Genomic DNA, 10,641 nt, shown 5'->3' on the forward strand with positions numbered 1-10,641 from the left:
AATTCAGAAGCTGGGCAACTGGTTCATATTTATGATGGTTGCACTGTTCCAGGGTCATGTGATCACCTTTTGCAACCTTCTGACAATCAGTCAATGGGGAAGTCAGATTCACTAAACAACTGTTACACTAATTTAACAACTAGTCATTCACTTAAAAACTATGCCAAGAAAGTTTATAATATGGGGCAAAATTCACTTAACTTTCTCACTTAGCAACAGAAATTTTGGGACTCAATTGTGGTTGTAGGTTGAAGACTACCTGCATAGCATAAAGTTTCTCTATTCTACATGGAATATTTTATTTGCTGCTTTCTGCCTACAATATTATTTTGCTAGCTGAGAAAACTTTCTGGAATCAAGTTGCTACCAAACAACTTTTGGTAATTACCAAGTATTATTTTTAGTAACAAAATGTAATTTGATTAGATCTCTGTTTATATTAGGGAAAATGGTATTGATCAGCAATGTATACCTTTCACTAGTTGGGCTGAAACTGAGAAAAGTACTATAGAAAAATAGTAAGTTTTAAAGAATAAATGGATGTTAGAAAATATTTAATGATTGTAAAGAAGTGGGGGGGGGGAAGTAGGCAACCACAACCAACTATATAACATTTGTTCCCTAATTTATTCCCCAATGAAATTCAGCAGTACAAACAATGCATAATTAATTTAAGTGGGCTCTCTAGCCGCAAGATGTTCCTTTCTTCCAGCCCCAATTGTTGAGTTACGTCTTCTAAATTCATGGTTTTTCCATGGCTGTATGGCAAAAAGGAAACGTAGTCAGGAAACAAGGGTTGGCATTTTAAACATATCCAGAAACTGCCTCATAAACGATTAGGATCAATAACGTGAACATAATCCGTTCCCACCTCGCCAATTTCCTTATTATAACATAAATGCATGTTTTGTTCTACAAAACATCTGTTTTACAAAACAAATGTTTTGTTTTTAGATACCCTCGTACTCAAGTGTAACTTTCTCAGGGACAAAAGAAGCTGTCAATTTTAATAATTCGTTTTTGTACCCCATTCCCATTTCATATCTCCTCCTGTACGAGCAAGGAAAGGAAAACGAGTCAGAGACCAACGTTTCGAAAAGGCCAAGCTACCACACGCTTCAGCTTTGAACAGCGCCGGGAGGCGGTGCCAAAGTTTTACTTTTCGTTCGCGCCGAGCGGCAACCAAAACCTCATGCCCGGCGGGAGGAAACGAAGCGAGTCAGAAAAGAAACCCGTAAAAGGCCTTAGTAGGGTGGGGCCTAAGCGAGCCACCGCGCTCCCCATTGGCCCGAGAGCCCGTTCCTCAAAGGGCGAAGCTTCGGAGGTTGCCTGGATCCGCCTCCAGCTCCCCTTCTCGGGAGATGAAAACTTTCTGGCAGCCTCGGTGGGTGGAGGGAAATAAAAAAAAATGCTCAAGATGGCGGAAAATTTAAAAGGTGAGCGAAACAAGCAAGAGCGCGCCGGGCGTTGTGGAGCGAGGCGGCGAGAGTTGAATCGAGCGGGAAGCGGGAGTTGCCGCGAAGGGAGCAGCCCGTGGCCGCCTCCGCCGCGTTCTGGCGAGCGCGTGGCCGAGGCGGCATTCGGCAACGACCGTTATGGGGGGTGGGGGAGAAGGGGGGAGGTGGAGGAGGAAGAAGAGGAAGAGCGGCGACTCGGCGTACGTGGCGCGGCCATTCGGTTGCCTCGCGCCGCGAGCGAGTTAAGGTAAATGATCGCGCGGTGAGCTGAGGAAAAAAAAAAAGAAAAAGGAAAGGATCACGAGGGAGAAGCGTGGATCCCACGGACTCGCGCCGCGAAAGTTACTCCAGCACATTGACTTTCTACAGTGATTTCTCTGCTTGTTTCCCCGGCACTATTTCCTTACTTCGTTTTCAAAAAAAAAAGAACCCCTTTTTCCCTGGTTTGGTCCTTCGTTTTCCCTCACCTTTTGTATACTTTCATCCTTGGGCTTCCCGTTCCTTAAGGAAAACCTTGTTGCGCGTAGTCGAAGAGCAGCAGCACCTCGCTTTGCGGGAGGAAATAAAATTGTTCTGGAATAAATTTTTCCTCACAGAACGAAGTGACTGAAGGCAATACTCATTTCAAGCTTCTGCCCTGTCAGACTTAGTGCTTTTTTCCCCCTAAAGCATATTTTGCCTGTTTTTCTGCTGGAAAGGCTTCCAGAATGACTCTCAGATCCGTAATGAACAAGACAGACCTGTCATCGAAAAATCTGATTTTTGTATGAAACTCAGGCTTTAGAAATTAATACATTAGTTTAGGCAGTGCTGCATAAACAACTCTACTTTAGATTAGACTTGTAGATGTGTTGGTTGAAGAGCCACAAATCTCAACATCTGTTGAGTAGGCTTAGAACTGAAACCACATGGAGATGTTAAGTAATTCATGATATTTTATTTTTCTTACATCTTTTTATTCAATTTATATTCATATATTTTAGTAGAAACAGCAAATGATAACATGCTCTTCTTGATAAACGTATGTTTGGTGTATCATTTTAGTATGGCAATTCTGAGAATGCCATCTTACAGTAACTAGGAGATTTATGTTTTTTAAAATCACCCTCATGTTTTGGAATTCCCTCTCTGGAGATTTAATCTTATCTTTTCCTTCCTGGGTTTCAAAACAGCACTTAAAAGACTTCGCTTTTCTATCCTGCCCAGGATGAAGACATGCTTTCACTGCTGGGATGAATTGGCGGATACATAATTTAGTATTTTTTTTTTAATCCTTTATGATGCTGTTGAGCTTTTTAAAATTATTTTGTTTAGTGAGTTTATTTTTATTGAAGTATTTTTCCTTAGGATGTTTCTGATAACTGCTCAAGTCTTGGGGAATGAGTAGTAGAAACATTTAAAATAAATGTAAATATAACATACAGTGTGCGTGTGTATTTACTATGTTAAATGTGAATTGAATTCTATTGAGACATCTCTCAGTACATATGGTTGAGTGAAATGACCCTCATCTTGCTTACATTTCAACATATGTATATTCATGCTACTGGCACAAGGTTGTTTAAAATGCAGTTGTCACTACCAAAGTTAGATATGTTGCATTTTATAGCTTGCCCAAGAGTTTGGAGTACATAACAATGTGTTACAGGTAATTATAATCCGATCTCACCTTTATCCATCTGATGTTGTGCTAGCCTTTCATCTAGTGATATTACCTTTGTAAAAAGAATTAGGATTCTTTAAGTGAAAAACAAAGCATTTGAATGAAGCAGCTTGATGGTTTTGTAAATTTCTTAAATCTTGATAAATGTAGGATTTGGTTATTCTAATTCTAGAATGCTGAATTTGAATTAGAGTTCAAACTAGAAAAAAAATCACAAAAATTATATATGTTTGTCTTATTTTATTTGACAGACTTTTTAGGATATTAGCCCATTTTGGAAATTCCAGTGGGTTGTGAAAATGTTACGTACAATATAAAGAATAATTCTCTGAAAGAGTTCCCTAAAAATATATGCTTTTATTTTAGGTTCTTTCTTTATAAAATGAGAAGTAATTCTTTTTCTAGTTTTTAAATATGTTAGGCTCTGTATAAAAAATGACTTGGACATCTAAAGTTCAGTTATTCATCAGGACTTTCTTGTTTTTCTTTGAAGATGTTTCACTTCTCATCCGAGAAGCTTCTTCAGTTCTAACTGGATGGAGGGGAATGGAAGGATTTATCCTCCTTGCAGACAGCTGGTCATTTGCATTCTTTTAGAGAGGCATTGAAGCCACCTGGAGGTTTATCTGCTGTTAGGGTCCCCTGAGTATTGCAAATGGGTGTTGAGCCTTCTTGGAACTGTTGAAAGGACTGTTGTAGGCTGGAGATACCAGTAGATGATGTAGTATGGTATCATTGTCAACAGAGGGGAAGGGATACCTCATCATCTATCAGCAGTCTACAACATGGTTCTTTCAACAGTTCCAAGAAAGCTCAATACCCATTTGCAATATTCAGGTGACTCTGATGACACAGATAAACCTCCAGGTGACCTCAACACCTCTCTAAAAGAATGCAAACGACTAGTTGTCTGAAAGGAGTATAAATCTTTCCATTCCCCACCATCTAGTCACAGCTGAAAAAGCTGCTTGGATTAGAAACAAAATGTCTTCAAAGAAAAACAAGAAAGTCCAGTTGCCTCTTGAAAAAGCACCTTTGAGACAAGTAAATACAACTTTTGCTGTGAATTCAAAGGTGAATAATTGAATACAGCAATCTGCAAACATAAGCCTAGCAAGATTTACTTTAATAAAACTCTCTTAAGATTTGGAAGCTGAACAATACAAAATCTAGATGAATTTAAATTCTTAGATTCAAATTATTTAATTCTTACATTAGAATTGAACACAGCTCATAATGCTTTTATTTCAGCCTATGTCATTTGGGGAATCATTTTTTTGTTGCCCTAAACAGCCAATTTACTGTATATCATCATTACATGAATGAATTTACCAATTAGTCCAGACGTTTCTTAACCCATTTTTATTTTAATAACTAGGGTACTGAAAATTATTGTTACATGGCTGTTTTGAAATATTCTTTCTGCTGTTCTCTATATCTCTGTAATATGTGTCAGGCTAAATATAAAGAAGAAATCTTTCCTGTAATTATTTTGGTTAGTATGTTTTGCAGGGCTATTCAGATAACACTTAATATTTTTTGAAAGTAAACTATATTTTAACAGTGAATGTCTACTCTTATCCTCCATAGAGTGTACTGTTTGCTGCAAGTCAACTTTGTCCAATCTCCAGGATCTTTGTCGATTGGAGAAGGTGTGTTGCCCTTCCTTGGGCATTACTAAAAGAAACCTCAGTGATTTTGAAGTAGAATATCTATGTGATTATAAGAAAATCCGGGTGAGTTTCTTGGATTTGCCCATAGTTTTAATCTTTCGTTTTATATGACCTTCACCAAGTGTCTGTTGACAGAGTACCTGTATTGACATTTTCATAATCTATACTTTCCTTCTTTCTGTTCTCCTCCTTTTAACCAGTGTTCTTTTGCTTAAGAAATTGGGAATGATAGGATGATGGAAATGCTACCTGGATTATATCCTTGGATTTTTGTTTTAGTGAAGAAATTCTATGGAATGTCATTTTCTGGGCTTTTTTCTAGGAAGAAAATTGTAAAATGGTAGACTTACAGTTTGCTCTGTTATTTTACTCAGGATGAGGAGTTCTACCTGGTGAAGTGGCGGGGCTATTCTGATTCAGAGAATACCTGGGAGCCCCGAAAGAATTTGCGATGTATCAGTATACTCAAGCAATTCCACAGGGACCTAGAACAGGCATTGATCCGGCGTGGTAGCAAGTTCAAAAAGAATATGCGCTTACTTGATCAAGGAATTTCCAATTATTTGGTTCAGAAGGCCAAACAGAGGCGAGCTTTGCAGCATTGGGAATATGAGCTTAATGCCAAGCGCAACCACAAGGGACGAATTGTGGTAGAAAATGAGGTGGACTTGGATGGGCCTCCCCGGGACTTTGTCTACATCAGTGAATATAAAGTTGGAGATGGTATCACTCTCAACCAGATGGCTGTAGGCTGTGAATGTTCAGACTGTCTGTCAGAAGCAGCAGGAGGATGCTGTCCTGGCGCTTCACACCATAAATTTGCTTATAATGAGTTGGGCCAAGTAAAGATCAAGGCTGGCATGCCAATCTATGAGTGCAATTCTCGCTGCAACTGTGGTATTGATTGCCCAAACCGTGTAGTACAGAGGGGCATTTGTTATGACCTTTGCATTTTCCGGACAGATAATGGACGTGGCTGGGGTGTACGTACATTGGAGAAGATTCGCAAGCATAGCTTTGTCATGGAATATGTTGGAGAGGTAAGGCTGAGCCAGTACGATACATAAATTTTATTGATTCAGAATCCAGATGGAATCTGCTCCAAATCATACCAGATAAAAGTAGGTACGGTATTAGCTGTATATTTACAATTCTTTATTCAGAGCAGACTGAATCCATACTGTGCTAAACCATGGCTTAACAAGCTATGGTGACGTGAGGCATATATAAGAGTAATCTTTTAATTTCAATTTCCCATGTGTCTGGGAAAAGATGTTTGATCCCGTAATTTATATGGTTTAACTAATTGGAAAAAAAGGAAAGTTAATACACAGATCTTGTTAACTTATTATCTCAGATAGGTTAGCAGTTGAAAGCACTTCTGATCATAGTGAGCACTACAGCAGTAGCTGGGAAATATTTTGGAGCCTCCTGCTGGATTTGTGGCATATAGGAGCTTGAATGGATGAAAGTAGCACAATAGACCTGTCCAACATGTTCATTTCATTTAAACTAAGAGTTTGATGATCAAAATAAATAATTTATATTCTATGGGAATTTGGGAGTATTTTCACGTCTTTCCATTAATCAAAATGATAACAACACAAACACATTTAGAGTGTGTTAGGATATATTCAGCACAGCAAAGCAACTGAAAACATCCCCCCTAGAAATCCAAAAATGCAGAGGGATACCGGTAGTATATGATAAGAATCATAAACAAAAGTAGACTTTTTATTTTATAGACTTTAGATTTTTATTTCTTCCACATAATTTCCAGATTATCACATCAGAGGAAGCTGAGAGACGGGGTCAGATCTATGACCGACAGGGTGCCACTTATCTGTTTGACTTGGACTACGTAGAAGATGTATACACAGTAGATGCTGCCTATTACGGCAACATTTCACATTTTGTTAATCACAGTGTAAGTGCAATAATTAATGAGGGAGCCTTGTACTCAATAATATTCAGGGCAAAATTTGTTTCACTTTTCACTCAACCTGGCATTCTCTGCTTCCAGTGCAACCCCAATCTACAGGTGTATAATGTTTTCATTGAAAATTTGGATGAACGACTGCCACGCATTGCTTTCTTTGCTACTCGACCTATCAGAGTTGGGGAAGAGCTCACCTTTGACTATAATATGCAAGGTAAGAAAGGAGAAATTTGGGGAGAATTTGAGATAATTTGCGATTTGCCATAGTGAACTTGGGAGATAGGATTTAGGAAAGAAGTTCCTATTTTCAACTATTCTAAATTCTGGTTGGACTTAATGTTTGCTCAAACAGTGGTTCCTAACCTGTGGTCCACAGATCCTTGGGGGGCTGCGATAATATCACAGGGGGTCTGTGAAGGCATGAAGAAATTTATGATTTAAATCTTTAGTTTGGGACTAAACTAAAGTGGCCATGTTTCGTGGCCACCAAAGGTATTTAAAGGGGCTTTGTGGTGAAGAAAAGATTGAGAAGCACTGTTCTAAAAGATTGTTTCTATGTTATGTGCAAGTTGCTTCCGGTTTTGTCTCTTAAAGTAATATGTTAAGAGTTAAAGGACCATAATTTCAAGTTTAGTCTTTGAGCGAATAAGCTTTGTTATCAAATGAAGAGACATTGGTTATGAAATTTGATGCTAGATAAAAATGTCTTCCACAGTGGATCCAGTAAATGCAGAAAGCACAAGGATGGACTCTAATTTTGGCCTTGTGGGAAGTCTTGCTGGCTCACCGAAGAAGCGGATGCGAATTGAGTGTAAATGTGGCACAGAATCTTGTCGAAAATATCTTTTCTAGTTCTTTGCTAGTTTTTCTTGGAAGATGCCTTGTAAAGCCTGGATTGGAAGTCCAAACTGGTTGTTGAAAGATTGCAGACAAGAGGCTAAGAGTCAGGAACTTACCTGCTTGAAGAACAAATGATAAAAGCTTAGAACTGCAAGAGGGCAGTAATCCACATGTCTTGTGCTATGTAGCACTAACTTGACTGTTTCTGATTGCCTGATCAGAGTATTCTTATGGAAACATGGGTGTGGGGCAGTCTCCTCAGTAGGTGGACAGGTTGCTTGACTTCATCTTGCTGCTGAGATGCTTGCTGGAAAAATTACAGCATAGAACAGAACTCCTTTCATAAATCTGTGCTTATCTTATCTGAACCTCAACTACAACTTACTGTTTAAAGCCTTAAATACAAAGACAAGAAACGAGCTACTTTTTTAGTTTTTTTCTGAAGGACAAAATCTTAATTTTCTGTAAGAAGCACTTCCTAGCCACCTTACTGGTAGGTGGGAAATCAAAGCTGTTTTCTTCTCCCTGTGCACAGATTTTGTATTACCTCAGTGTGCCATATGACTGCTGTCAATCTTTACATAATTGCTACTTGAAGTCGCACTTAAAACCCATCATGGAGTGAAGCTCTATGCAATTTGAAAAAGCAACAATGTCGCCTTTTTTAATTAATGCATTTGTTTTTAAACAAAATGTTTTAAATTTTTTTTAATGGGTTGGGGCAAAAACTAGCTTCTGGAGATAGCTGTATTTTGGAAGATGTTATGAAGTTATTGAATTATGATTGCTGAACTGAATTAGTTGTCTGGATTCTTTATTTTGTGTTTTATAACTTACTGTTCATTTTTTAAAAAAAATCCACTGCAGTAATAATGTAAAGAGAATAGGCTTTAGAAGCAGCTTTAGTCTAACAGAAATGGGAGAAACATGTAATCTGAGTTGCAAAATCAAATCACTTGTTTTTGGGCTTTGGTTTTTATAAACACAAAAGATGATATTGTGGAGCAGGAACATTTATGTTTGGCACAAGAAAGTGAGGGTTTAATTTATTTTGTTTTAATAATAAATTAGAATAATATAATTGGAAATGAATATTTAAGCCATTGAGTCCAAGACCCTGCTCAGTCCCAAATCAAAATGAAAGCATCCCTGACAAATATCTATCCAATCTTAGCTTGCATATATCCAATCAAGGGGAATCCATCATCTCTTAGAATAAAAGTTTTCATTTTTGAATGCCCTTTAGGAAGTTTTTCTGACACTTCAACTGGAAAATGTCTTCTGGTAATTTTAGACCAATTATTTCAGGTCGTTTTTCTCTGGGACAACCAAGAACAGATTATGACCACTTATTAGCATACTCCAAATATCATAAAGATCATAATTATAAAGATTACAATTATAACCTTCTGTCACTTTTGAAAACTAAACATTTACTCATTCTTTATTATCACCACGTAGACCCCTTTCTACTGCCCTGATCATCTTTATATCTTTTTGCACTTGTTCCAGTGTATCTAAATCCTTTAAGTGTTGTGCACAGAAAAGGATACAGATCTGCACTATTATTTGTGAGATCTGAAAATTATATTCTACTGAAGCAATTTGAAATGTTTCCCTTTTGCAATTACATTACTGATTGATATCAATTCCACTTCCAAGATCATTTTTGCACGTACTAATGCTATACTAAGAGCTCCTCATCCTGCTCTGGTGAATTTGAGTTTTCTTAAATAAAGAGGTGTTTCTGTATTACTGAATATTAGCTCTTCCACCCAATTTCAAATCATTTGTAAATTTGGTGATTGTTCAGTCTATCTCTTTGTTCAAAATAATTGTCAAAACGGTTGATGTGTACCTGGCTCAGGATTTAACCCTGCAGCCCTCACTTTGTACTTCACTTCTGGATTAATTTTAAGGACCCACTGTTAGCCACCTTAAATATTACACCTAGTTCATATTTATTTAGCTTAATAATAAGAATGTTACGTGATAGTTTAAATGCTTTACTGAAATCAAGATATATGAAATGTTCTCCATTCCCCTATATTAAAACTGGATAAAAAAAAAAACACCAACCCAAAATAAACTTAGTCTGACAAGATTTCTTGAAAAATCTATTCAGACTTCTGCTGATTACATTAACATTTAATATGCTGTTTTTGTTTTGAAGCCCAGTGAGTGATAAAACTTTTGCTGCTTGAACCTGCTAGGAAGAAAATAATGAACAAATAAAATGGGATGCTTAAAACTGTTCTTTTCACTTATAGAAGTTAGGGAAAATAAGGATACTAGGTCGCAGTGTTCTTTTGAACATTTGTATTTAATGTAAAAGGTATACAAAGAAAAACATTTCAGGGATGACCTTTTTTCAAATGAGAGCCTGGATTTAGCATTTCATCAACTGCATTCAAAAAGAACAGCAAAATGTGAGTACATGTTAAGTTATTTTACAAATACTAAATATTTGGGTGTATTTTATTATCTGTATCGGAATACAATCATTTTAGTAGGTAATCACATTTTCCTTATTGGGGACCATACTTCTTACTTTAAAAAAATATACCTTTGGGGATGATAGTAATGTAGAATTTTCAGCAGAGAAATTAAGGCTGAAATTCTGCACTTTTGGGGGGTTTAGGGAACTGTTTCAAACAGATGCATTATGCCTACAAGAAGTTCAATATATTTTACAGCTTTAATTCATTAAAAGGAGAAATGCTCAGAAAAAACCTGATTTTCGTACTGATGAAATTCAATAATAGTTTTAGAACTTGGAGACTATAAGAATTAAGTCGGGGCATGCATACATCTGCTTGCCTTGATTAAAGCAGCATCCTACATATGCATAATCATTAACATACTTCTGTAGTATATCCAAGTTCACAGAAAATAATTCTTTTCAAAAATGATTTGGCCATATTTAAAACAAATACTGATTTCTATTATCTTGAAGCAGTATATTAACAGTTGATGCACAAAAAGATAATTAGGGAGTTGGGCATGTCTATTAAAGAGATGTTAAAGGAAGAATGAAATATATAGAGGACTTTAAATCTGCAAAAAATG

General features: G+C 37.0%; 1 protein-coding gene and 1 long non-coding RNA gene across 6 annotated transcripts; one reads left to right on the forward strand and one right to left on the reverse strand.

The window, feature by feature from the left end:
• Positions 1-608: 608 nt before the first annotated feature.
• LOC117675422 (uncharacterized) lies at positions 609-2,021 on the reverse strand. Its single transcript, XR_015732362.1, has 2 exons — positions 1,925-2,021; positions 609-758 (listed from the first exon to the last, which is right to left on the reverse strand). It is a non-coding gene; the product is annotated as an uncharacterized LOC117675422 (long non-coding RNA).
• SUV39H1 (SUV39H1 histone lysine methyltransferase) lies at positions 1,150-8,369 on the forward strand. Of its 5 annotated transcripts, none has more exons than XM_034434018.3 (6): positions 1,150-1,436; positions 4,711-4,856; positions 5,168-5,833; positions 6,574-6,720; positions 6,817-6,946; positions 7,448-8,369. In XM_034434018.3, exons 1-6 carry the CDS (start codon positions 1,409-1,411, stop codon positions 7,582-7,584), a joined length of 1,254 nt encoding a protein of 417 aa, XP_034289909.2. In that variant the 5' UTR covers positions 1,150-1,408; the 3' UTR covers positions 7,585-8,369. The 5 variants fall into 5 exon arrangements, with proteins under 5 accessions (XP_034289909.2, XP_034289911.2, XP_087742745.1 ...); XM_034434019.3 differs by having other exon boundaries at positions 1,305-1,436; positions 4,711-4,772; XM_034434020.3 differs by lacking the exon at positions 6,574-6,720 and having other exon boundaries at positions 1,174-1,436.
• Positions 8,370-10,641: the final 2,272 nt, after the last annotated feature.

This window comes from Pantherophis guttatus, chromosome 2 (assembly GCF_059756535.1).
Source record: "Pantherophis guttatus breed Tessera chromosome 2, ASM5975653v1, whole genome shotgun sequence".
In the NCBI taxonomy this organism is placed as follows: Eukaryota; Metazoa; Chordata; class Lepidosauria; order Squamata; family Colubridae; genus Pantherophis; species Pantherophis guttatus.

Bases quoted from the DNA above. Each gene is read 5' to 3' on its own strand.
- SUV39H1 (XM_087886619.1), top strand. From the start codon at position 1,409: ATGCTCAAGATGGCGGAAAATTTAAAAG. The intron at 1,437-4,710 runs GTGAGCGAAACA...TATCCTCCATAG, and splicing joins GATGGCGGAAAATTTAAAAG to AGTGTACTGTTTGCTGCAAG. The intron at 4,857-5,167 runs GTGAGTTTCTTG...TATTTTACTCAG, and splicing joins GTGATTATAAGAAAATCCGG to GATGAGGAGTTCTACCTGGT.